Raw genomic sequence first — 24,615 nt, 5'->3', positions numbered from 1 at the left:
CAGGAGGAAAGGCAAGCATCATGCCTGAAAGTGGGGAAGAGGGAAAGAGAATTTCTAACTCTTAAATTAGGTCTGCATTTTTTATTTATTTTACACAGCTCTGATCTAGAGGCACAACAGACAGCAAACTGTTAGTGAGCCAATGAGGACGGTCAGGAATGCAAGAACAGAGAAAAAATTAACAGGAATCTGCCAACATAAAAATATTTCTTAAGGACCGTCTCTTGACGATCAAATCTACCTGACCCATTAGAGCGGGGAGGCAGGGAATGCTGCAGGTCCCATCCCCGAGAGAGATACACCTGGTGAGATCCAGAAGAATGGCCTTCTCCGTGGTGGCTCCCTCTCTCTGGAATATCATTCCCATGGAGATTAGAATGGCCCCCACTCTAATACTCTTCCGGAAGGCGCTGAAGACCTGGTTCTGCCAGCGGCCTGGAGAACCCAGAGTGGAATGGAGCCTATTAAATGGCTCATGTGATCGGCTGTCGCTGTCGCGGAAGGTGATTTTATTACATTAATTTATTTGATTTTTTATTGGTTTTACTGTTTTTAAATGTGGTTTTTTTATTCTGTAAGCCACCTTGAGTCTCCATGGGCGAATAGGCGGCAATATAAATTTTATTAGTAGCAGTAGTAGTAGTAGTAATAATAATAATAATAGTCACAGAGAGCAACTTTTGCTTTGTCACTTTGTACATATACCATAAGCTTTTGACCAAAAGGAAAACTGAAGCTACTCTCTGAATACATCTGAGCAGGAAATTTGCAGAAGAAAGTATGGTTAAGTGGTGTTCCCTTTGGGCAGAACTGAAAGGGAAAAGAAAAATCTTTTCTAGAATCATCTCATAACTTGTTGCTTTATCTATAGTTGCTATGCATCTATTTGAAAGACTGCCTTTCCTCCATTATATCTACCTGGCTCACCAGGATAGGAAGGCGGGGTATGCTGCAGGTCCCATCTCTTAGGGATGTAGATTTGGTGGGACCATGAAAATGGGCCTTCTTGGAGGTGACCCCTTCCCCATGGAAAATCAATTCCCCAAATGTACAACTGGGTCCCCATCTTGTTGCTTTCCCAAAAAGCTCTGAAGATGTGGTTCCGTCAGCAGGTGTGGGGACCCCAAATGGAGAGGGAGCCAGTCAAGTGGATGGTGTGATGGCGTTGCTGATGCCATAAGAAAAGGGGAGTTGTATGATTTTTATGTTGTGGATTTTTAATGTTGTATGCCACCCAGAGTCACCTGTGAGTTGGACAGCCACATAAATCTTAAATAAATGAAAATCTTCTTTTGACTCAGTGATGCATGTACTGTACGTGTATACAGAGCTCTAAGTGGCTTGAAGGCAGGGATGCAAGGATGGGACAGCTGTATGTGTGTGTGTGCAGGGGGGAGACACAAGCTCAGCCTTCCCATTTGAGGAAATAAACAAGATCGCACCAGAGAGGAATACACAGAGACTCAAGTGAGGGTGATATATCTGCAGCAGCTTCCAATAACCAGTAAATGTTGGGCTATTCAGGACTATTAAGGCCAGCTAACATTACTAGAAACACAATAGTTGTTGAAGCACATTAGATTTTATCCACAGAAAAGCAGCTGTAGAACATGCAAGCATATGGGGTTTTCCCATTTGTTCCCACTACACTATCAAGGTCTCCTGGTAACCTCTTTGCTGGGGGAGGAGAGGAGCGTATCTTCGTGAGGCGTCTTTGTAAGGTAAAGATAAGATAAAGACAACCTTACGAAAATACGCTCCTCCCTTCCCAAAGAGGTTGCCAAGAGGTGTTCATATTGTAGTGGGAACAAATGGGGAAGGCCCATATGCTCGCATGTGCTGCAGCTGTTTTTCTATGGGTAAAATCTTACCACATGCAGTTCAAAAATTACTTGCTCCAGTGTTAAAACTATGTTTTCCCTTCCAGCAAGTAGCAAGCCTTTGCAGTGTCCTCGGGAGTCCAATGTGACTGTTACATTAACTCCTTCAGGATGAGATCATGTTTATGTCATGGGCAGGTGCAAGTGGGAAAAGCCGATATACAGTACAAGCCAAATGAAATTAATTTCCTATACCAAGGTAGCTTGCTTGGAAACACAGAACCTGGGTCAGAGGAGGAAACAAGATGCTCTGAGATTCTTGGAAATAGGCCTCTCTCACAAACATGAAGTATTCACAGAAATAACGGGGACATAAGAATATTGCAACCTAGCGCTGCCAAAACCACAAACTACACAAGGGAAACAGTGCTGACTAGTGACCTAAAAATGACACACTGGAAGAAATTCAATATGATGAAGATCATCCTGGATCAAAGAAAGAAGATCAGTCAAACAGTGGTAAGGAGGGTAGAAGAAAAACAGCTGAACTCAACCAACTGAAAGATAGGATTACTGTAGATAGTTTTTTATTCACTTTTACTTTCTTCTTGCTGTCAAGAGATGTAGTGTCCTCTTAAAATTTATTCACATCTTCAGGACTAACGGATTTATATCATACTGACTTCAGAAAAAATAAGTTAATTTATTCTTTATGTTCTTATTATTTAAATTAACTGGTTTTCAGAGAAGTGTGAGCAACAATAAGTAGTGAATTTCCCCCCCCTCACTTCTGCCACTGAGAAATCCGTCATCTGGTTCCTATCTGCCATTGATCATGCTGATCAGATGGCCGGTGATAACACTGAGACTACTTTGCAATGATGGGCACGTGTGTTTTCATATATATACAGCAGGGGTGTCAAACTCAAGGCAGAGGACTGGATGCAGCCCATGGGGTGCTTAGATCTGGTCTGTGGAATCGCCCTGGAAACAGCGAAGGATCGGCCCGCAGTGCTTCTGCCACAGAAATGGAACTCGGGAGGGCCGCATGCAATCCCCCGAGCAGAGGGTTGCAGGAGGCTGTCACAGCCAAAAACGGAGCTCAGAAGCTTGTTTTCACTGGCAGAGTGCTCGGGCCACCACAGGCACTCCCGACACAAGTGACATCAAGCTGGCCATTCCCATCCTGGCCACGCCCACCCTGGACCCCCGAGGTCAGACATAACCCTGATCCAGCCCTCAATGAAATTGAGTTTAACACCCCTGATATACAGCATATGTATATGTATGTGCATGGTTATATATTTATTTTTCTTTTGAGAGCAGCCATCAAAATTCCATTTTTTAATATGTGCCAATGACTTCACAAAAAAAAGTGACAATAAAGGTTGTCTTATTTCAACGCTGAGTTACAAATATTCTCCTTATTAATATGTGACTCTATTTAACTCTAATTGTAAGTTATAAGACAGAAAAATATCTCACTGCTTTCTCTAGCTGTTGAATAAGAGTAGGGACTGCGTTTCTTAAAAATATCCCAATTATTTTCACTTGAACATATAATGCTGCTATGATTCATTCATTCTCTTCCCCTCCTAGTAAGTATTTATTTTGATGTCTTGAGATTAACCCTTATCACAAACCTTATACAAAATAGGTTCCCTTCCATTGACTGATGTCAAAGGAAGGGAGCCCCAACTAGCTCTCCTTCCTATAATCCCATCTGTACATATGAATCCAGCTTTGCATTTTCTTCTTCCCAACATGGATCAGATTTACTGTTTCCATCTGTAAAATGTCACGCATTTCTCTTACCATAAAAGAAAAAATGCATACATATTAATGCACTGGCAGTGGCAATAATCCTTCCTATAGCACTAATTCTGAAAGGATTTGCAGACTAGCTCTTGGGATGCAACATTTTTAGAAATTTAAACTCTCTGGCTGAGATTGTAGAACATTTTAAAATGCAGAACATAAGGAATCAGATCACATATTTTATCATCTGGAGACTGCATATATTCATTTATTTTTTCAATTACATGCATGAATTCAAGTTGAAAAGGTTTAGTAAAACACAAAACTGCAATGCAACTCAATAATGAATTTAGCTGGGCTGTTCTGTTTACTACAGTGGTTCTCAACCTTTATAGTGCTGCGACCCCTTTAATACAATTTCCCACGATGTGGCGACCCCTTTAATACAATTCCCCACAATGTGGCGATCCCAACCATAAAATTATTTTCGTTTTGAATTTATCGCGCCTGAAGCCGTATTGGCTAGTGATCTGAACTGCTTGCGATTGCCTTGAGGACAGGGGCATTAAAGCGGAGACTCCTCCCCTATTAAGTTTATCGCGCCTGAAGCCAGATTAGGCTAGCGATTGGGAATGATTGCAGCTGGCTTGAGAGGGAGACATCAGAGCAAAGATTTCTCTCTTTTTTAATTCATTGCGCCTGAAGCCAAATTCGGCTAGCGATTTGAAGAGCCTGCAGCTGGCTTGTGGAGTCAACCATTGGAGCGCGATTCTTCGACTCGCAAGTATACTTCCCATATTTCCGATGGTCTTAGGCGACCCCTGGCAAATTGTCATTCGACCCCCAATGGGGTCCCGACCCACAGGTTGAGAACCGCTGGTTTACTAGATTGAGGATCCCCACCACCACACACACTAGTTTGAACTCTTGTGTAATTTAAAGTAATTCTGTCCAAGATTATACAATATTCACTAGTGATATTTCCGTAAAAATGTCTATTAAAGTAAATAGGTTCTGCTTCATTGCAATGGGCTAAAAAAAGAACACAGCCTGAATTGGCTGGCTGCTATTTAGCATATTAAAATGGTTATTTTCAAACTCAGTTACAGTAGTCCTCACCTTACAACCATTAATTTAATGACCGTTCAAATTTGCAACAGCACTGCAAATAGTGACTTATGACCATTTTTCACACTTAAAATCATTGCAACAACCCCATGATCACATGATCAAAATTCAGACGCTTGGCAACTCTGCTCATATTTATGACTTTTGCAATATCCGGGGTCATGTGATCACCTTTTGTGATCTTCTGACAGGTAAAGCCAATGGGGAAGCCAGATTCATTTTACAACCATATTACTAACTTAACATCTGCCGTGATTCACTTAACAATTGTGGCAAAGAGGTTATAAAAAAGGCAAAACTCAATTAACAACTGTCTCATTTAACAATTTTGGGCTCAACTGTAAATGTAATTTGAGGGTTACCTGTACTTCTCTTTATTTTTCACTATGGTATTACTATTTTATCATTTTAATATTTGCAAGGACGTTTTTTTCAAAAGTTGGTCTCCGATCCTAAATAAGTAAGCAAAAAGAAGTATGTAAAGCAAATTAAACTAATACAATGTGAAGAGGCACACACTGATTCCTGTAACTGAGATTCTTTGATGCAGCATCCAGAGGGGCAAAACTTAAATAAAAGAAAAACACCCTCCAAATCTCATCCTTTTAGAGATAAAAAGCTGCCTTGGTCTTGGATTGTATATAAAGAGACATAAATAATAGTTGCTTATTTCATAAATGGCAATTTGATCCAAACTGCAGAAAGCATGGAGGAGATTTGAAGTATTCAGAGAGACTCTGCCTTAATGAATTTACCAAAAAATCAGAACTAGGATTTCTAATGCTATACTTTAGCTCTAATCCTTTTATTAACATACCTTCCTCCGTATAATTCTAGCTTTCTTTATCGTGGCCGACTCTGAAAAGCTTGAGATTAACTTAAACATCTCTCACCAGAACAAGAGGCTGCTTAAAATGATGTACACAATTAATGATGCATGAACAATACATTCAAAGAAACTAGACGCTTTGCTAGGCAGATAAAATATTTTGTTGGAAGCGCAAAAACAAGGCGTTTCCTCAATTGGCTTCTCTCAGATGATAGCTTCATCACTATTTTCTCCTATTAGCATTCTGTAAAATATTTTTTTCTGGATATTTTTTTTCCACTACATTAAATGCATCTTCATGTTTGTAATATTGTTGGCATGCTCCTGCCTACAATACTCCATTGGACAATTTTCTTCTTGGCTTCAGTGACTTTTTCATTGTTATATTATAATAGCCACATTATTTTCAAATCTAATATATGTAATCTGATGTACTGTAACGATACGTTATTGTTTTGATTAGTTTTTGCTTAGATTAAATATTGGGACTCACATGAGAAGGGTCTAGCAGGCCAACAGAGTTGACCAATGGGATAACCAGATCTACACAAGGGGTGTCAAACTCAAGGCCCACAGGGTGCTTAGATCTGGTCCACGAGACCATCCTGGAAACAGCAAAAAACTGGCCCATGGTGCCTCTGCCAGCAAAAACAAAGTTTTCGGGGGCACATGTGGCCCTCCCAAGCTCCGTTTTTGCTGGCAGAGGGCTGCAGGAGGTCGTCATGGCTAAAAACGACGTCGAGCTGGCCATGCTCACCCTGGCCACACACCCCAGCCCACTGAGGTCAATCACACCCCTGATGCAGCCCTCAATGAAATTGAGTTTGACATCCCTGCTCTACATCATTCAAAACTGTTTCTGGATCCTTCCTGTTTGATCCCAACAGGAAGTCATCTGTGTAGCATTGTCATTCATGGGTGTACAGGAAACAAAAGTTGCTTGTCATTTTTATCTGTCTGCAGTTTCTCCCACTACTTTTTTCTCTCCATTCTTTTAGCTATTGATTTAGAGTAGGAAAGAAGACCATGAGTTCCCTGCGACTACCCTATAACTTTGAAATTGCCAAACTTGTCTATGTTGGAAAAAATTTCTATAGCAAATTTGAATTCTGAAAACGTTTTGACTGAATAGCGGCATTCAAAAACTTTCTCGAAATATCAAGAACTGGGCTGAGGATTTAACATCTGCCGCTGCAATTCAGCTACTGATTATCACACACTTTTTCACAAATATTTCCAATATAATCCAAAGAACTCAAAATTCAAATCTTTGAATTCAAAGAATTCAAAACAGAAATCTTCTAACCTAGCACACACAGAGGTTTTGAGTTTTCTTTTGGAAAAACAGCTCCCCCAAAATGTGGTTTTAGTATAAATTACCAGTACAACATTCATTCCTCTTGTTCCTACTAGTAATGTATTACAATCAATCTCAGTGTTGCTTGAGAGGGGAAAACAAGAGAAAATGTGAAAGGGAAATTGCTTATCTCAAAGCATTTATGTTCTTCCAGAAACTACGTGCTTCCTCTTTAAGAACTAGCTCTTAAACAAACGGCCTCCTTAATTGCATTTCTTGAAATCCTTTTCTAAATACTCTATATGGATGCATATAAAATGAAAGGACGATTTACAAGGATTAACCCAGAAAACATACAAATTCTGCAAATAACCATTAGAAATGCCATTTAAGCAGTATAAAGCAGTTTATACAGCAGTGTAAACTAAGGCTCACTTCTAATAGAGGCCTAAATCCAGCAATATAAACCATCTGTGAGGTACAGTGTGATAGATAATGTGTGGGCTGTCCAAGGAACTGCTCTTTGTCTTCACAGAAGCAAATGTATTTTCCTAAAACCATCACTGCCATCATCACAAAAACAGAAGAAATGATTGACATTGCCACCATGCTTTTTTGCCACATGCCAGTGAGGTAAAGGTAAAGGTAAAGGTTCCCCTCGCACATACGTGCTAGTTGTTGCTGACTCTAGCGGACGGTGCTCATCTCCGTTTCAAAGCCGAAGAGCCAGCGCTGTCCGAAGACGTCTCCGTGGTCATGTGGCTGGCATGACTCAACGCCAAAGGCACACGGAACGCTCTTACCTTCCCACCAAAGGTGGTCCCTATTTTTTCTATTTGCAGTTTTTAGGTGCTTTCGAAACTGCTAGGTTGGCAGAAGAAATGTTGGCAGAAGAAATGTGAATAATAATAAGATGGGATTAGTAGCGGGAGCTCACCCTGTTACACGGCAGCACAAGGGATTCAAACCGTCGAACTGCTGACCTTTCGATCAACAAGCTCAGCTGTCTTAGTCCCTGAGCCACCTAGCCATGAGCTAGGCTTAATCTAATCAGAGTTTTATTCTGATACAGGAGTATATTTGTAACTCAAGCTTGGAATGAGGGGGTCCTTGGTGCTCTTTGAGCTTCATTGTTTTCTTGCAGATGTTTCATTACCCAAACTAGGTAACATCCTCAGTGCTGGTAGGGAGCAAAATGAGAGCAAATCCTACTCAAAACTAGCACTGATGATGTTATCCAGTTTGGGTAATGAAATATCTGATATACTCAAGCTCAGGGAGCAGCAAGAAGTTTTGTCCATATCTCTCCTCTTTCTCTAAAACTTATATACTTTTGGACAGCCCAGATCTTTGGAGGTGTACTCTCCAAATACTCTCTTTTTGAATATTCTGAGTGGTTGGGGAGATTTTCCCCAATCCAACACAGGTGGGACATTATTAAGAATGAGACATCATTGAATTCCAACTAATAATAGGTGGACTATCAGAATATCAGTAGAAAGGTTTTGCCATGGCCGTGGGGCCGTGATGGCAAACCTGTGGAATATGTGCCAGAAGTGGCATGCAGAGTCATTTCTCCGGGCATGCGAGCCGTCGCCCGTTGCTCTTCCAGGTTCCGGCGTGCCGACCAGCTGGTCTTCATGTGAGCAGGAGTGCCGGAAACCAGAAAAGCAGCCACTTGGTGTGCATGTGTGTGCCAAGCGGCTGCTCTTCCAGTTTTCAGTGCGCACATGAGCACTGGCCACCTGGTCTTCCAGTTTCTGGTGTGCATGCACGTGTGAAGACCAGCTGGCCAGTGCATATGGGTGCGCCAGAAACCAGAAGATCATCTTCCTGGCACGTGCATGCGCACTGGCCAATTGTTTTTTGTGCGTGCATGTGTGCCAGAAACCGGAACACCAGGTGGCCGGTGCGCATGCGCACAAAGACCAGCATGTATCGGTGCCGAAAAGTTTGCCAACACTGCCGTAGGCTATGCGTGACATCATATGAGCCATCCTATGCCTTATTGGTAATAATTGAATAACTCTTTAAAAATATAGGATGCTTCTTCACAATGGCCCTTTTGCATTGTGTATAAAAAAAACTACAATAAACACAAATTTAGGGCAAGTTTGGTATGGTGGAAAGCAAGAGATCTACCCCTTCCTTGAGCCCAGAACATGGTTGAGTGACTTTGGGACAGTCATTCTTTTGCAGTCCAACCCACCACACATGATAGGTATTATGAGGAAAAAAGGAGGCGAGTATTGCTTTGAACTATACAAAATAAATGTGGGACATATCCTCCACAACTGTTAAAATAACTCAGATTAAAAAGTATAAATTCCAGGAAGGAGTAACTGGCAGAGATACGTCTATTGATTTGTTTTTCTTTCCTTAATTTTTATTCTCAAACGGAGAGCAAGAGAGGATGCATGCTATAAATCAACAGGCAGTCCTCAATTTACGTCTACAATTGAGATGAGCTCAAAATTTCTGTTGGTAGGTGAGACATTTTTTAAATGAATTTTCCCCCGTTTTACGACCTTTCTTGCTGCAATTGTTAAGTGAAATGTTGCAGTTGATAAGTTAATAACCCGGCTGCTAAGTGAATCTGGTTTCTCCATTGACTTTGCTTGTCAGAAGGTTGCAAAAGGGGATCACATGACTTTGGGACACAGCAGTGGTCATAAATATGAATCATTTGCCAAGCATCTGAATTTTGATCACATGATCAGGAGGATGCTGCAAAGGTTGTAACTTTGAACGGTCACTAAACAAACTATTATAAGTTGAGGATTACCTGTACTGCTGGAAAGGGAAGCCGGCAAACCAACCACCACAAAGTTACTGCCAGAACGTAATAACAAAATTCCTGGCACCACAGATAATATATAAATAACATTCTAAAATGTACAATCCTACCATCTGGATCTTTTTAAAATGGCAGCTGTGCTGCCATTGGACTTGGTCCTAAACAAAATAGCAGAATGTAGAAAAACCATATTGTTCTTAGGTCTCATTATAAAGCAACATATGTTAAATCAACAATATGTTTCTGTCACGGTGCCTGCCTTCTGGAATGAGTTTCACGCAAAATTTGCACAGCTCCTCCCAACCTGATAGTATAGGGTAGGTTTTAGAGGTGTTTAATAGATATGTTCTATATGTAGTGATGTGTTCTGGATTGCTGATTTGTTATTTTCCTTCTTGTATACTTTATTTACATTATTGTATTTGTATTCTGTTTTTATATTTGAGCTACCCACGGTTGCTCTGTCACTGAATTGAAGAAACAAAGAACAATATATAACAGAAATCAGCTGAAATTCAACTATATACATTTAATACCCATTTTACATGACAGAATGTAAGGACCAAGTCCTGATGTCAGAACTGGTGACTTAATTACTTCCCTTTTTTTTTACTACTCTGGAACTCTTTCTCTGCAACAAATACAAACCAATGTCTCTTTGCAATTCATTTGTTCATATGCGCCTGTGCTGGTAAACCTATGGCATGCATGCCAGAGGTCAGATCTCTATGGTGTTTCTTTCATGAGCTTGTTTCCCTGCAAACAACCAAACAGAAGCTCATGAAAGAAAAAGATCTTACCTCTTGCCATGCTGCCAGTGTTGGGATGTCCCACCTCCTGCTGGCCAACTGGTCTTCAGGTCTCTGCTACGCATGTCCATGCACACATCCACACATGTCCATGCGCATGTCCATGCATGCATACATGCACACGTCTGCGCACACACGCACCTTTCAGTTTGGGCATGCACGCCCGCAGTCGGGGCACTCGGTATCTTAAAGGTTTGCCATCACTGATATATGCTATACAATGGACAAAAATTGAATCTTAATAAAAAGTACAGGAATTTCTATTGTTAATGTTTCCATTTTTAAAATACCATCAACAGATTCCAGGAGAAAACTATTGAAAGGGTACAATTCTTAGACATGGATAAACTTACCTACACAAGTTGGAAATATGTCCTCGTTGTTGATCTGCACCTCAATCCAGTCCATCAAAAGATTCATATACTGGGGTGCTGGTAATGCTGTAGGTTTTTTGTACTTCAGATCATCCTGCCACCTGTATTCATACTTAGGCCCACCTGACATCATAGGGCAGGTTCTCTCTGTGCAAAACTCACAGATAGTTCCATAAATCAGGTTGATCCTATTGAAAAAGTCAACTACGTGAACAGCAACCCAATCGTTTAGATCTTCTCCAGTGGGCAACTGCACAGCTGCCTTCAGGTCCACTCCAGAATTGAGTGAGGCTTGTGCTCGTTTGTGAAGCTCAAACCTCTGGGTCCCAGGTTCAAATTTCCGTTTGGGACGGAACGTCTTGTCCTTATTAAAAACTTGCTTGAGTGCAATGGACATGTCTTCCAACTGCCAAATTCCAACAACAGCGAGGCACTAGAATAATGATATTCTTATATAGGTATTTCCAGAGGGAAAAAAAGATTTCTCCAACAGAAATCCTTAGTCCGCTAGGTGTCCTGGTTTGACGTTTTCTTAGATAATGTCATATTCCTAAAAATTCAAAGAGAAAAAAATAACAGCTACAGGTCAGTGCTAAAAATTACTCCTGACAATTCATTAGAATTTGCTTTATGTGAAGGCCAAAGTGGTTAAAGTGCTATTACTTAACTCATGATTGTAAAGTTCTAAACAGGTCGCAGTTTTATTTATCAATAAAGTTGCTTTGCATATATCAAAATATACAGTTTTATAGGCGTTTATATTGTTAAGCAATAATACCATTTATTGCTAAGTTGGTAAGAAAATGACTCCTATGTTTAATTTCCCCCACATTCCCACTGATGCAAATGTAAGCACTTTGAAATTTCACGAGAGACACATTTTTACTCCATTCCATCTTCAGTTAGTAGAATAGTTAAAACATTCAACATTACTTACTTACTTACTTACTTACTTACTAAGATTAGTTACTACTAATCTTAATTTCTGAAAGAGCAAGTTGGAGAGTTTAAAAAGGAACATGGCAAAATGCTTGAGGAAACGGACTCCCGTGCTCAGTGGTTTATCACATTGAAGCATGAAAAGAAAGGTGAAAAGAGACAGCTTTATCTATTTCAACCCCATCTGCTGCTCCAATAGTTCTTGAAAGGTGACAAACTCTTTGCTGTTCTCTTTGATGGTTCTTGTTCTATTTATGATTACAGGTAGTCCTTGATTTACAAACATTTGTTTGAAGTTACACAGGCCCTGAAAAAAGTAACTTAGGAGTAGGACCAGTTGAAGCAACCCCATGGTCACGTGATCAAAATTCGGGTGCTTGGCAATTGGCATGTATTTGTAACAATTGCACTGTCCCAAGGTCATGTGATCACCATTTCTAATCTTCCCAGCCAGCATCTGACAAGCAAAGTTAATGAAGTAATGACTGCATGATTCGCTTAACAAATGAAGTGATTTGCCTAAGTGCGACAAAAAAGGCTGTAAAATTGGGCAAAACTCACTTAATAACTGTCACACTTAGCAACAGAAATTTTGGGCACAATTGTGGTTGTAAACCAAGGAATACCTGCATTATTTTTTGTTGGTTTAAACTTTCTCAATTCATTTTGGAATTGGATAGCCTAAAACTTTAATAAGAGGTCCATCCAAATCAGTCTTCACTTATGTTGTCAACTCTGAAGCGAGCCTGGCTGAAGCCATCTTTTCCGGCCTCATAGTTGCCACAAACTTTATAAGGCGGAAGGGAGACAGGAAGTAGATAGACTGGCTAAATAAAACAAAAAATTTTCTTGTGGGAACCAAGGTCATCCCAACAGATGGCAAGGGAAGGAGGAGAGGAGTGACCAAGCAGCCTCCCAGCTACTTTCATTGGACAGTGTGACCGGTGACCATCTGGGGAGGGAAATATTTGCTCTTTTAATTAAGGGAAAACCGCAGGATCTTTTAGAGTTGGTTTTCACTAGCTGTGCCGATATGATGTATCCAATAAACATGTTCTTTGAGGAATGTGACTGCCTCTGAGTTCTGCTTTTGGTAGATGCATTACTTGGAACGCTTTATGCTTTATTGAAACATTGTTTTAAAGAGAGGAAGAACGGTCTTTAAAGGGAGAACGGTTCCCCTTTAAAGGGAGGAAGAATGGTTGTTCACTTCAATAATTTCCAATCGTGTTTTGAAACTTTGGGTATTTCCCTGCTGGAGAACAGTGTAAGAAGGGAAAGATAAATACCCAGCAACCTTTGAACTGTAGCATGGAAACACTTCAATATGAAGATTGAGAAACAAGTGGTAATGCAAGGAAATACGCTGACATCATCACATTCTTGGTGGTTCACTTACTATGGCTTAGTAATTTCACTTGTGGCACTTTATTATTATTTATCGAATTATGCCTGATCTGTGGTTTGGTTTTGGAAAGGACACTAAGATAGTTTTGTGTGTATATATTGTTTTTTATATTGTCGTTATGTATAATTTATAGATTTTGGTTTATTGAAATATTATGTTAATTGTGGTTTTAATAGATTGGTTGTTTACTTTGCGTGATATTCCTTATTGTATTCTCTTGGAAAGAGAAGGATAGTCAGAAAGACAGGACAGCAACCACATTTTTAATGCATAATTCTGGAGACATCATTCTGACGCTTTTTTGCTGTCCCTTAGGATATGTAAATCAGCTGACTCATCAAAATTCATAGTTCACCAACCACAAGAAATATACGGTAATTGAAGACGGAGCTGTGAAAATGGCAGATGACAATTAGTAAATGAGAAAAAGTATGTTTTTCCTCTCCCTTTCCATTTAAGGAAACTGAATGAAAAGTACGCTTGCACATACACAAATCATTTGACTTTCATGGGATTCTGAGATCATTCCAAGCCTCTTTCTAATACGATAGTATTTTTTTTTAAAAAGAGAGACAATTCTGTTTTGTAAATGTCACTATTTTTTCTTCCTCTTTTCTCTGTATAAACCGAGATGCTGCAATTTTCTATAAATTTGTGCCCTATAATTTATAGAATTTAATAGGAAATCAATGCTACTGCAACCCAAATTCTAGATATCCTGCAATCAAGTAGATCTATACACTTTAGCTTACACATACAGACTTCCTCTTGGGCTGTTTTAATACATAAAGTGGCCTATATATATATTTAGCATTAGAAAATATATAGTATGTGCTAACACAGTTAAGCAGGAAATGTATGTACCTGGGGGTCAAGCAGTAATACCAGCAATTAAGTAATAAGTTTTATTGATTTTGATTCTCACCTCAAGATGTTGTCATGTTTCTCCCCACCTATTAATCATAATATCATTATTTAGATAGGCTAGACAGTCTCCAAGGAAGAGAGCAGCAAAATGCCAACAACAGATCCTAGCAAAATTGGAGAATCTGTCTTAAGTTCAGGAAAATAAGTTACTTATTAGTTCAAAAGTCCAATGCAATTGAAGCTCACTGGTGTGTTCAGTTTTATGGAGACTAAAAGAACCTGAATGCAAAATTAATCATTAGATCCCTAATAGAATGTTAAATTCATGTGAAACGAGACGTTGACATAAAAAAAATCAGTTGAGAAAGGATGTATGTAGATCCGTTTTCTACCACTGTTAGAATAGTGGCCATCAAATATTGATCATCTAGGGTGCTGACATAAAGACTCCTTGAAGTTGCTTTAGACCAGAGGTGAGGAACAATGACCCATTTATGACTTGTGGACTTAAACTACCAGAATTCCTGAGTCAGTCCTGTTGGCTCAGGAATTCTGGGAGTTGAAGTCAAAATGTTATAAAAGAGCCATTGTCCTCCCCATCCCCCATCCCAAAGCAGAGTAATAACACCAAAATTGCTTATGATTAAATGGCTTTAAGCTAGTACTTTCACTCTCTTTCAGCCCAATTTCCTTCACAGGGTTGTTGTGAGAAGGAAGGAGAATTAGGTATGTTTGCCGCCTTTAGTTACTTATCAAGTAATAAAGATGGAATAAAAATCTAATAAATAGAAGTGAATAAATAGGCCACAAAATGAAGGAACGGGACAACGGAGGAATCCAATTACTTTCACTACACTCTCTTTCTTTTTTATTTTACCTATGGATTTCCAAAGATAAAAATAATGTGGCTAGAAACTCTGGTAATATGCTAAATGTACGAAAAAATAATAAATGAAACCATGTGGTTTTTATTATGATACTGCATGCATCCAGATAGAGCTTTTTACATATTTTTCATGCGATCAGATGAACATTAACCAAATAAAAACATCTGTGAGGGAAGGAAAAGATACTAACATTACCTCATCCTCCCAAAAAGAGGGAAAAAAAGCCTACCCATTGTGCACTTCTGACTGTTACAATTATTTAGAGTTCTACATACGCTGCTATATTAGCACTTGACCTTTTCTTTCATACTTATTAACAATTAGACAACCTCCCTTGTGTCTGGATTGAATACTCTAAGGCCACAAGTGTCACAGTTACATGAAGCTGTGGGAACTGTGAAACAATCTGTGTCATTATTTCAAAAAGTGCTTGTACAAGCTGGCACCTCCTTCCACCAACAGGAGAAAACCAACTATTTTGACAACACATGTTTGTGGAATTGTATAAGCCAATCTAGTTAACATATATTGCAAGTCCATATATGATATGATATACACTAAATAAATAAAATAAATAGCATATCTCAACAATAGGAAGAAAGGTGCTCAGAATATATTAAATGTAATATAAATACTCATAATAATGTAAAGTTTAGGAAAAAGAAGACGTGAACTCCAAGGGAAATATAATTCAATATTAGCATGCTCACGCCTAGCAAATATTCACCATACCTATAATTTTTTTTCTTTGGCAATATTTGCCTTAATTCCTATAAAGGGATTAACAAATGAGAAATTCAACAATTGATTGGCAATCCATTTTAAATTCAAGTTTAAGAAAAAGAATGGGATTCATTAAAAAGTAGTTTCCTGCTTTATAAAACGTGTAGTCCGTGTTCAATAAAATGAAAGTGAAATATGGGAAGCTGAGGTAAATATAATGATTTCCTGTGTATCTGTTTTCACATGTTGTAATATGCTCCAATGAATCCTTGATTTTGATGAAAGACTGGGTAATTTCCAATAGAAATGTGAACAGGCAACTTCGGGCATCTCACACATGGAGCCCTTTATCTACACTTTCTAAATAGAAAGCAGCTGCTGCATGAAAAGAAAACACAAGAAATATTTTAAACGATTTTTCAAATCAACGTCAACATTAAACACAGTAGCTGAAATGTTTTGACCAGGATGTTAGATAAAACATACCATTAGAGTGCGCTTTATCATATTCCTGTAATATCTGGGATTAACTCAAAAAGGTCAGTCTGCAGGTATTTCAGCGGATGTGTATATATCAGTTTCCCGGTCCCATAAGGATTTCTAAATTGTTTATCTTAATGCTTAGGTATTTTTATTATAAGGAAGCAGTTTTCATTTATTCTTTTAAAAGATGTGTGTTTGCTTTCAATTTATTGTTTCTACAGTTACATATTTTTCTTTTTTAAATATTGTGACAGAGTTGAGACCTGCAGAGGTATGGTAAGCAAATAAAGTGTGTCAAAAACATGCCTACATCCCACACTTTTAAATTCTAATCACAGCTAAACCAACAAACTCATTTTTGGGATCCTTTTACTAACATTGGACCTAATGGTCTCAAAATTAAGCCTACCATAAATACTTTATTTATTTATTAAACTTATATACCATTCATCTTCCAAAGATGACTTATAAATGGCTTACATAAAAGTGTCAGCTTGCCACTAATAGAAAGCATATATTGCTGTCTGTAAGTGAAACAAGCTTCTCAATTTACCTGCTAACTAAAAAGGTAAAGGTTCCCCTCGCACATAGGTGCTAGTCATTCCTGACTCTAGGAGGCAGTGCTCATCTCCGTTTCAAAGCCGAAGACCCAGCGCTGTCCGAAGACGTCTCCGTAGTCATGTGGCCGGCATGACTAAATGGCAAAGGCGCTCGGAACGCTGTTACCTTCCTACCAAAGGTGGTCCCTATTTTTCTACTTGCATTTTTTAGGTGCTTTTGAACTGCTAGGTTGGCAGAAGCTGGGACAAGTAACGGGAGCTCACCCCGTTACGCGGCACTAGGGATTCGAACCGCTGAACTGCCTACCTTTCGATCAACAAGCTCAGCATGTGAGTCACTGAGCCACCTTACCTACTACCTAGTACCTTCCTTTTTTCTCCTAACAACTTCCCTCTTTCCACCCCTGATGAAGAGGGAGGGAGAGAGAGCACAACGTGCAAGATGAAGCCAACATGGCTTTGGAGCACTGAGACATGTAAAATAGTTGCAATGTGGAATAGGACAATTGGCCACAGCCAACTTGCCATGGTCAACTCACCACATCCAACTCACTGCAGGAACAATTCAATTTAATTATTTAAAATAATTAAAGAATTATTTTAATTTTTGTCATTTACATTTCATTTTGTCCCTCTCCTTTGGCATCTTTTATTTAATGATTCCATTTCACTTTTTTTTTTTTTTTTGGATATTAATGTAACATTTTTTTTTGTAGCGAGTTGTCCTGCAGTGACTTTGCCATGGTGAGATTTGTCATAGGCCTGCTGCAATGGGAAGGAGACCAGGAGCTAGAAGCAACAAAACTAAAGTCCAGACTAACATGCCGACTCCCTTGAAGGATATCTTAAAATATATTTCTTGCCGGCTTGACTTGGTTATTTTGAGAGACTGGCGGTGTCAGAATTGGCATTGTTGGTTAATCTTCTGTACTAACAAAGATTAACTTTGCTACATGACCATATTCTAAAATCAGAACTTCTTTTTCAAATGGTCTTGATGGATTCCATACCTGTAACTTCAAAAGAACGTTGTCATGAAGGACAAAAATATAAGAAAAACATGTAAAAATAAATTCATGTTAGAATCTGAGTTCCATTACATTTCACTCAACATCCCTTCCTCAATGAAATTCTCCAAATACCACTTCTGTTCCCTACCCTACAATTGAATGGTGTAAAGACTTGTCATTTTGTTGAAGTAACCTAGTATTACAAAGGGAGAATAATCTAAATATATCCACTTCCCACAACAAAGATTTAACAGACAGCATCAGATTTGGCTGCCACTAACCTGCCTACAAACTGCATTTTTTATATAGTTTCTTGCAGCATCCGATATTTTACAAACCCAGTATTATATGCAAATCTGTGTCAAAATTTTGACAATTTCTGCTTCTGATAAACAAAGCTAAGTAAGGAGCAATTTACAGTAGGTAGTGTGACATTAAAATGCTTTGAACCCTGCTGCACAAGAAAAATAATAAGAATATAAGCATCCCTTCTGAAACAGAAACTCTCTTTCTAAAGATGGGACCTGTGAGGTGGTGCTAGATATATTGTGTTGTTTGGGTATTATAGCAAAAGGACTTAGATTTATATACCACTTCACAATGCTTTACAGCATTGTTTAAGTGGTTTACAGAGTCAGAATATTGCCCCCAACAATTTGGGTCCTCATTTTGCCAATCTCGGAAGGATGGAAAGCTGAGTCAACTTTACGCCGGTGAGAATCGAACTGCTGGCAGTCAGTTAGAATTAGCCTGCAATAGTGCATTCTAACCACTGAGCATCACGGCTCTTATATAGCTGAGAAGCAAATGTTTAATGTTTTCATGAACTCTGCCAAAATGTTCCCTATTCCAAATAATATAAGAAACAGTACAGGTAGTTCAAAACTTACAACAATTCATTTAGTGACCATTCAAAGTTGCAACGGCACTGAAAAATGTGACTTATGACCAATTTTAAAACTCACCACCGTTGTGACATCCTCCTGGTCATGTCATCAAAATCCAAATGCTTGGCAACTGATTCATATTTATGATGGTTGCAGAGTCCCGGGATCGTGTGGTCACCTTTTGTGACCTTCTGACAAGCAAAGTCAGTGGGGAAGCAGATTCACTTAACAACTGCGTTACTAACTTAACTGCAGTGATTCACTTAACGATGAAGAAAGAAAGGTCATAAAATGGGGCAAAATTCATTTAACCATTGTCTCGCTTAGCAACAGAATTTTTGAGCTCAATTGTGGTCATAAGTTGATGACTACCTGTATTCATAGTTATACATCGTATCTGAAAATACTCTGATGTCTTGTATGGGTATTGTGAACCTTTCCCACCTATTATTCCTGGTGCCTTGGACTACTATTTCTATGTTGGTAATCCATACTGGCTAGGATTAATGGAATTAATAGCCAAAGCAATCTGTTGGGACTAGACTTGGAGAAGGCTACTATAAAAGAATCCTAATAAATACTGTAATTAACAGGCTAACATTGAGTTAACCACACCTAAATGAACCGAACTAATTTATGGAATTAAGTGAGATTCAAACTGAGGAACTGTTATGTTACAAATGATAATCTCAGCTCTTGGACCACAAATATAGTGTTGCCTGTAAGGAGCCAGTAATTCTTAAATTAGGTTTTGAGCTTCCCTTTCTATAGCAGTAGTTTAGACATAACCTTGGAAGAATTACTACTTTCCAGCCATTAACCATTTCAGTTAGACATATGTTTAAATAAAGAGCAGGTGGTCTCTCTAAGGGTAAACCAATAAAATAAAGAGGTAATTAAAGGGGAAAGGGAGAAATAAAGTTTCTTCTTTAAACTCTGGGGGCAGATGGGTACTTTCTTCTTATTGTCCATTCAGAACCAGCGTCAACCTCATAAATCAGTTAGAATCTAGCTGTCAACAACAGTTTATTTTAGTGTTTCTCAGAACCATCCATATTTGTCATATTAAAGCGAAGCAGCACAGTCAGTGTTTCTTTATGAAAGAACTCAGTGTTCCCATTTTTGCAGGAACAAAGTTGTCATCACAAAAACAGTAACTGATATCACCGTTGCCAATGCCTGTAGAATAGTCCTAATTATGAGTTCTACCTTTTGACTATAAATTCCTTACAGAGCAAGACAAGGAATTTCACAACACTTCTATTTTGTAACACGTTAAGACACAGCCAACACTTTCAAAGACTGGTTAAGTTGGAAGGAATTATCATAGTGTTTGCCTTGTATTTCATCTGTGTGGTATGGAGAGAATTTCTCCTTAATTCTAGGTTGGTTCTTTTCTTGATTAGTTTCCATCTATTGCTTCTTGTTCTGGTACTTTGGAGAATAGGTTGACCTCTTCTTCTTTGTGGCAGCCCCTTAAATATTGGAACACAGCTATCATGTCACCCCTAGTCCTTCATTTATTTCATTTCATCTAGACCAGTGGTGGGTTTCAAAAATTTTTTACTACAGGTTCTGTGGGCGTGGCTTGGTGGGCGTGGCAGGGGAAGGATACTGTAAAATCTCCATTCCCACCCCAATCCAGGGGAAGGTTACTGCAAAATCCCAATCAGCTGGGACTTGGGAGGCAGAGAATAGATGGGGGCGGGGGCGGTCAGAATTTTTACTATGGGTTCTCCTAACTACTCAAAATTTTCATTACCAGTTCTCCAGAACTGGCCAGAACCTGCTGAAACCCACCTCTGATCTAGACATATCCAATTTCTGCAACCGTTCTTCATATGTTTTAATCTCCAGTCCCCCAATCATCTTTGTTGCTCTTTATATGTACTGTATATAAGATATCAGTAACAGTAAAAGAGTTGGAAGGGACTTTGGAGGTCATCTAGTTCAACCCCCTGCTCACGCAGGAGACCATCTGACTTGGTCACAATCACAGGGAAAGAACAAAGATTATTTAAACACGAGGTTGATCACAAAAAGATTCTCTTGTCGGATTGTCCCTCTGTCAGAACATAACATCAGTTTCTCCATATTTGTTTTTTAAGTAAGGGGTGGATAAAATAGTGCTCATATCTTCTGGGCTTGGTTTCCAGAAAGCTATCATATCTCAACACTCACATGATCCAGAGACAGAGTTTACAAGATGGGTGATTGTACAGCAATTGTCTGCTGCTTCATGAATCGTCCTGGCCTTTAAGAAGAACTAGAAACATTTTGAAGTTCTTCCTAACCTTTGACACCAAATTTGACTTTTTTTCATGGTAATAAAGGAAGCAAAGAAATAGAAAAAAACACAAAGTAAAGGACAAGACAATTAATGATGGGAAAAGTTTTGAAGTACTTTTTAACCACTCAGACACAATTCTTTTGTCTTTAAAAGTCATATGACTACCTCATTTATTTACAGAAAAGAATAAATATGACTAAATATGAAAGTGGAAAGGAATTCAGGCAATATTATGCATGAATTTATGCACAATTATATATATATATAATCTTAATGCATGCACAGTATAGCTTTAACATATATGTATATGTATGAATTAACAAATTGGATTTGCAACAAAATATGCATCTATGTTTTCCTTGAAGTTTTGATCAGTTACCGTATATACTCGAATATAAGCCGATCCGAGTATAAGCCGAGGTCCCCAATTTTACCCCAAAAACTGGCGTAAACTGGGGACTCGAGTATAAGCCGAGGGTGGGAAATGAGGCACCTACCGGTTGGGGAAACCCTCCCTCCCTCAGCTGAGAAGGCTGGCGGCTCCCCCACCCCGCCCTCTCACTGCACCGGCAGGGCTTCCCCGCGCCGTCCGGTAAAATGTGAAAAAAACAAAAAAAAACAAAACTCGAGTATAAGCCGTATATACTCGAGTATAAGCCGAGGGGCTTAAAAAAAAAAAAACTCGAGTATAAGCCGTATAGACCCGAGTATAAGCCGAGGGGACGTTTTTCAGCACAAAAAACGTGCTGAAAAACTCGGCTTATACTCGAGTATATACGGTAATTATGAAGATCCTTTCTATATGCTTTTTCCCAGAAGACATTCATTGTATGACTGAGAAAGGTTCTTTGATACACAAAGAAATTATATCATCTAAATTAAATACTAAGATGTATAATTTTAGTAATAACCTACGGGGGCATTTGTTTTATCCATACGCATCACATCTCTCTCCCTCTAAAACTCCATATGGTAGTTCATTTATTTTTAGTACTAGATAAGATCAGCATTATATCTAAAACAAGCTGCTTAGTAAACACAAATTAAATCCTATTTATTTATTATTTATTTATTTATTGATTTGATTTCTATACCGCCCTTCTCCCGAAGGACTCAGGGCGGTGTACAGGCAAGAATAAAACAGACGGTACAATATACAAATTTAAAATGCAGTTAAAAAACTTATTTTAAAATTGTCCTGAGAAGTAAAATATATAATAAGCTAAAAAAACCCATTTAAAATTAATTTCTAAGAATTTAAAAATTTGTTAAAATCAATTTAAGCCAGCCCCGCGCGAATAAAAAGATGTGTCTTCAGTTCGCGACGGAATGTCTGAAGGTCAGGTTCTATTTCTCTAATCATGATTTCAAACCAACTTTTACATTAGGATTATCCAACCTTGGCAATTAAGACTTATGAACTTAAAATTCCCGTAATTCTCCAGCCAGTCATGCCTTAAAGTTGCAAAGATGGGACAACTCTGCTTTATATTATACTTTAAAAAAGAACAATAGCTAGCATTCAGCTAAATAACTGTGATGGATGCATGCGTATGAAACCCTAATAATCGTAGCAGGGCAGACCATACTACTCAGTTAAAAAAATGGATTGAAACGAATGAACAATAAGCTTTCACAACAGCTATATGTTACTTCCAGGATCAGAGCCAACAAACTAGGGAGTGTAAATAGAAGCTTGTGGTCTTCTTACAGTCACTTAATTAAGAATTAATTAGTCCTTAGGAATAGAATATTGGGCTTTACATGTCCTTGCAATGATTCAGTATTGCTCTTCTTAGATTCCTATGTTAAACATTCCTGACTGAAAATCAAGACACATTCCATCAATGATGATTTTACAATCATTCCATGGAACATAATTCAAATTCCGTGTGTAAGAGCATGCTTATAATTGATAATTTCCCAGTAACCAGAAACTGAATCAGAGATCAAATTTAGATGATAAGTTGGTCAGGAAAAACCTTAAAATGTTAATCTATTTGGGGGGTTCTTTTTTTTGTTGAGTGTATGAATACCCAACACATTTATTCATTAATTATCCTTTAATACTAAGGAAAATAAGCAACCTTCTCCAGATTCCTAATTCGTTGGACTTTAATTCAGCAAAAGAAAAATCTTGCTTAGATACTAGACTACTGGTGCAAGTAATTTCTTTTTTTCTACTAGTTGTCTAGACTAAAAAGTTGAAAAAAGATGAGATAAGAAAGGAATGGTAGTCCCCTTCCAGAGCCAAGGACTGTGACGAGATAAAACTAAAGGGACTGAGTAAGCATGACGCACTAATATTTTGGACAGTTCATTTATGGATCAGTGTTAGCAAAGCAGCTGAAGAATATGTCATACACTATACGCATTGTCTTTCTGTAATTCAGTAGTATACGCAGATGGAAGAGCATACACCTTGTAGCAACATGTTAGCTATTTGAAATAATGTCTTTACTTCAAGATGAGTCAAGCATATTCAGGTGCCCAAGCACACCTGGTTTTATACCGCAGAATTGAAAGATTTGACAGAATAATTCAAAGCTGAATTGAAACAAAACATTTACAAAGTAATGCAAAAGAAATATTCTGTCAAAAGGACAGCCGGCCAAATCTACTAACTAGAGGATTTTGTAGTATTCATGGAAAAATAATGAAAGCTTTTTTTTTTTAATTCCAGAAGCTGAAGTCACCTTATGCCTGTGTCAACACAACCACTGCATTTCTCTCATTTGATTCAAATGTTAACTTGGTGTAAAAGAAATTGCATGACCAAGGGATCCTACATCAATAGCCTTCAAACTGAAAATGTACACAATGATAAAGCTAGATGTTCCTTCATATTTATCGTCATTCCATCTCAGGTGATGAACACCAAAGAACAAAGAGATGGTTAGGAATAGAACCAAACAGGAGTCTTAACAGGCTATACCGGTAGATGCAACAGTCTGAATATGGCCATTTACAATATTATGGGCCCATGGTGAGTAGGGAAATGTAAATGTTATTGAATCAGTGACTCACTTGACTAAATCTGTGCTGGTTTCCACTGAAAACCACCTCTACCTTTATGATATTTTGGTCTTCACATTGTCTTGATCTATTGCTGTTTGCTCTACTTGGGGGTCTCTTTAAAGATCATCTGAAAACTTCAGCTGGGGAAGCATGAAGCAGTCCAGGCAGTTATGGGCATATCTAGATTTGTCCATAGGATACCAGTGCTATGGAAGCTGTGTTGGCTGCCAATCAGCTTTTGGGTGAAGGTCAAGGTACTAGTTGCCTTTTTCTTTTTTAAAAAAGTGTTTTATTAATAATACAAATTAAAAAACATTGCACATGGTGTCATGTCTCCAGTTTAAACATTTTCATCAAGTTGCAAACAATACAATTCCTTATCTCTATACAAGTTTACACTATTTATCCCATTTCAAACATGTAGATTCTTTCATCTGTGCAGGTTACATCAATACCAAGTTCATTCCTATCTATCACAGAAAACTAACATAAAAAACTTCTAAATATTCAACTCGTCAGTAATCATTTATCCCAGCATTCCTCCTCCTATCCAGCCAATAATAAAATCTGTTCCAGGTTTCATAATACTCTGATTTGTTCTTATCTTTAAGTTCCAAAGTCAACCTGTCCATTTCCGCACAAGTTAATATTTAAGCTAATACTTCTTCTATGGGGATCTCTTTATTTTTCCATTTTTGTGCAAAAGCCAATCTTGCTGGTGTTAGAATATG

At 38.4% G+C, this 24,615-nt stretch overlaps 1 protein-coding gene across 3 annotated transcripts in view; it reads right to left on the bottom strand.

Moving 5' to 3' along the window:
* Nucleotides 1-24,615, bottom strand: part of MOB3B (MOB kinase activator 3B) — a 96,666-nt gene that overhangs the window by 35,200 nt on the left and 36,851 nt on the right. For all 3 annotated transcript variants that reach the window (XM_058169472.1, XM_058169469.1, XM_058169471.1), the window contains exon 2: nucleotides 10,792-11,362. In XM_058169472.1, coding sequence (XP_058025455.1) covers nucleotides 10,792-11,209 — 418 coding nt within the window. In that variant the 5' untranslated portion in view covers nucleotides 11,210-11,362. The remainder of the gene's footprint in view (nucleotides 1-10,791; nucleotides 11,363-24,615) is intronic.

The sequence above is a fragment of the Ahaetulla prasina genome, chromosome 2 (assembly GCF_028640845.1).
Source record: "Ahaetulla prasina isolate Xishuangbanna chromosome 2, ASM2864084v1, whole genome shotgun sequence".
Taxonomy (NCBI): domain Eukaryota; kingdom Metazoa; phylum Chordata; class Lepidosauria; order Squamata; family Colubridae; genus Ahaetulla; species Ahaetulla prasina.
This window is presented reverse-complemented; position numbering and strand designations above follow the sequence as displayed.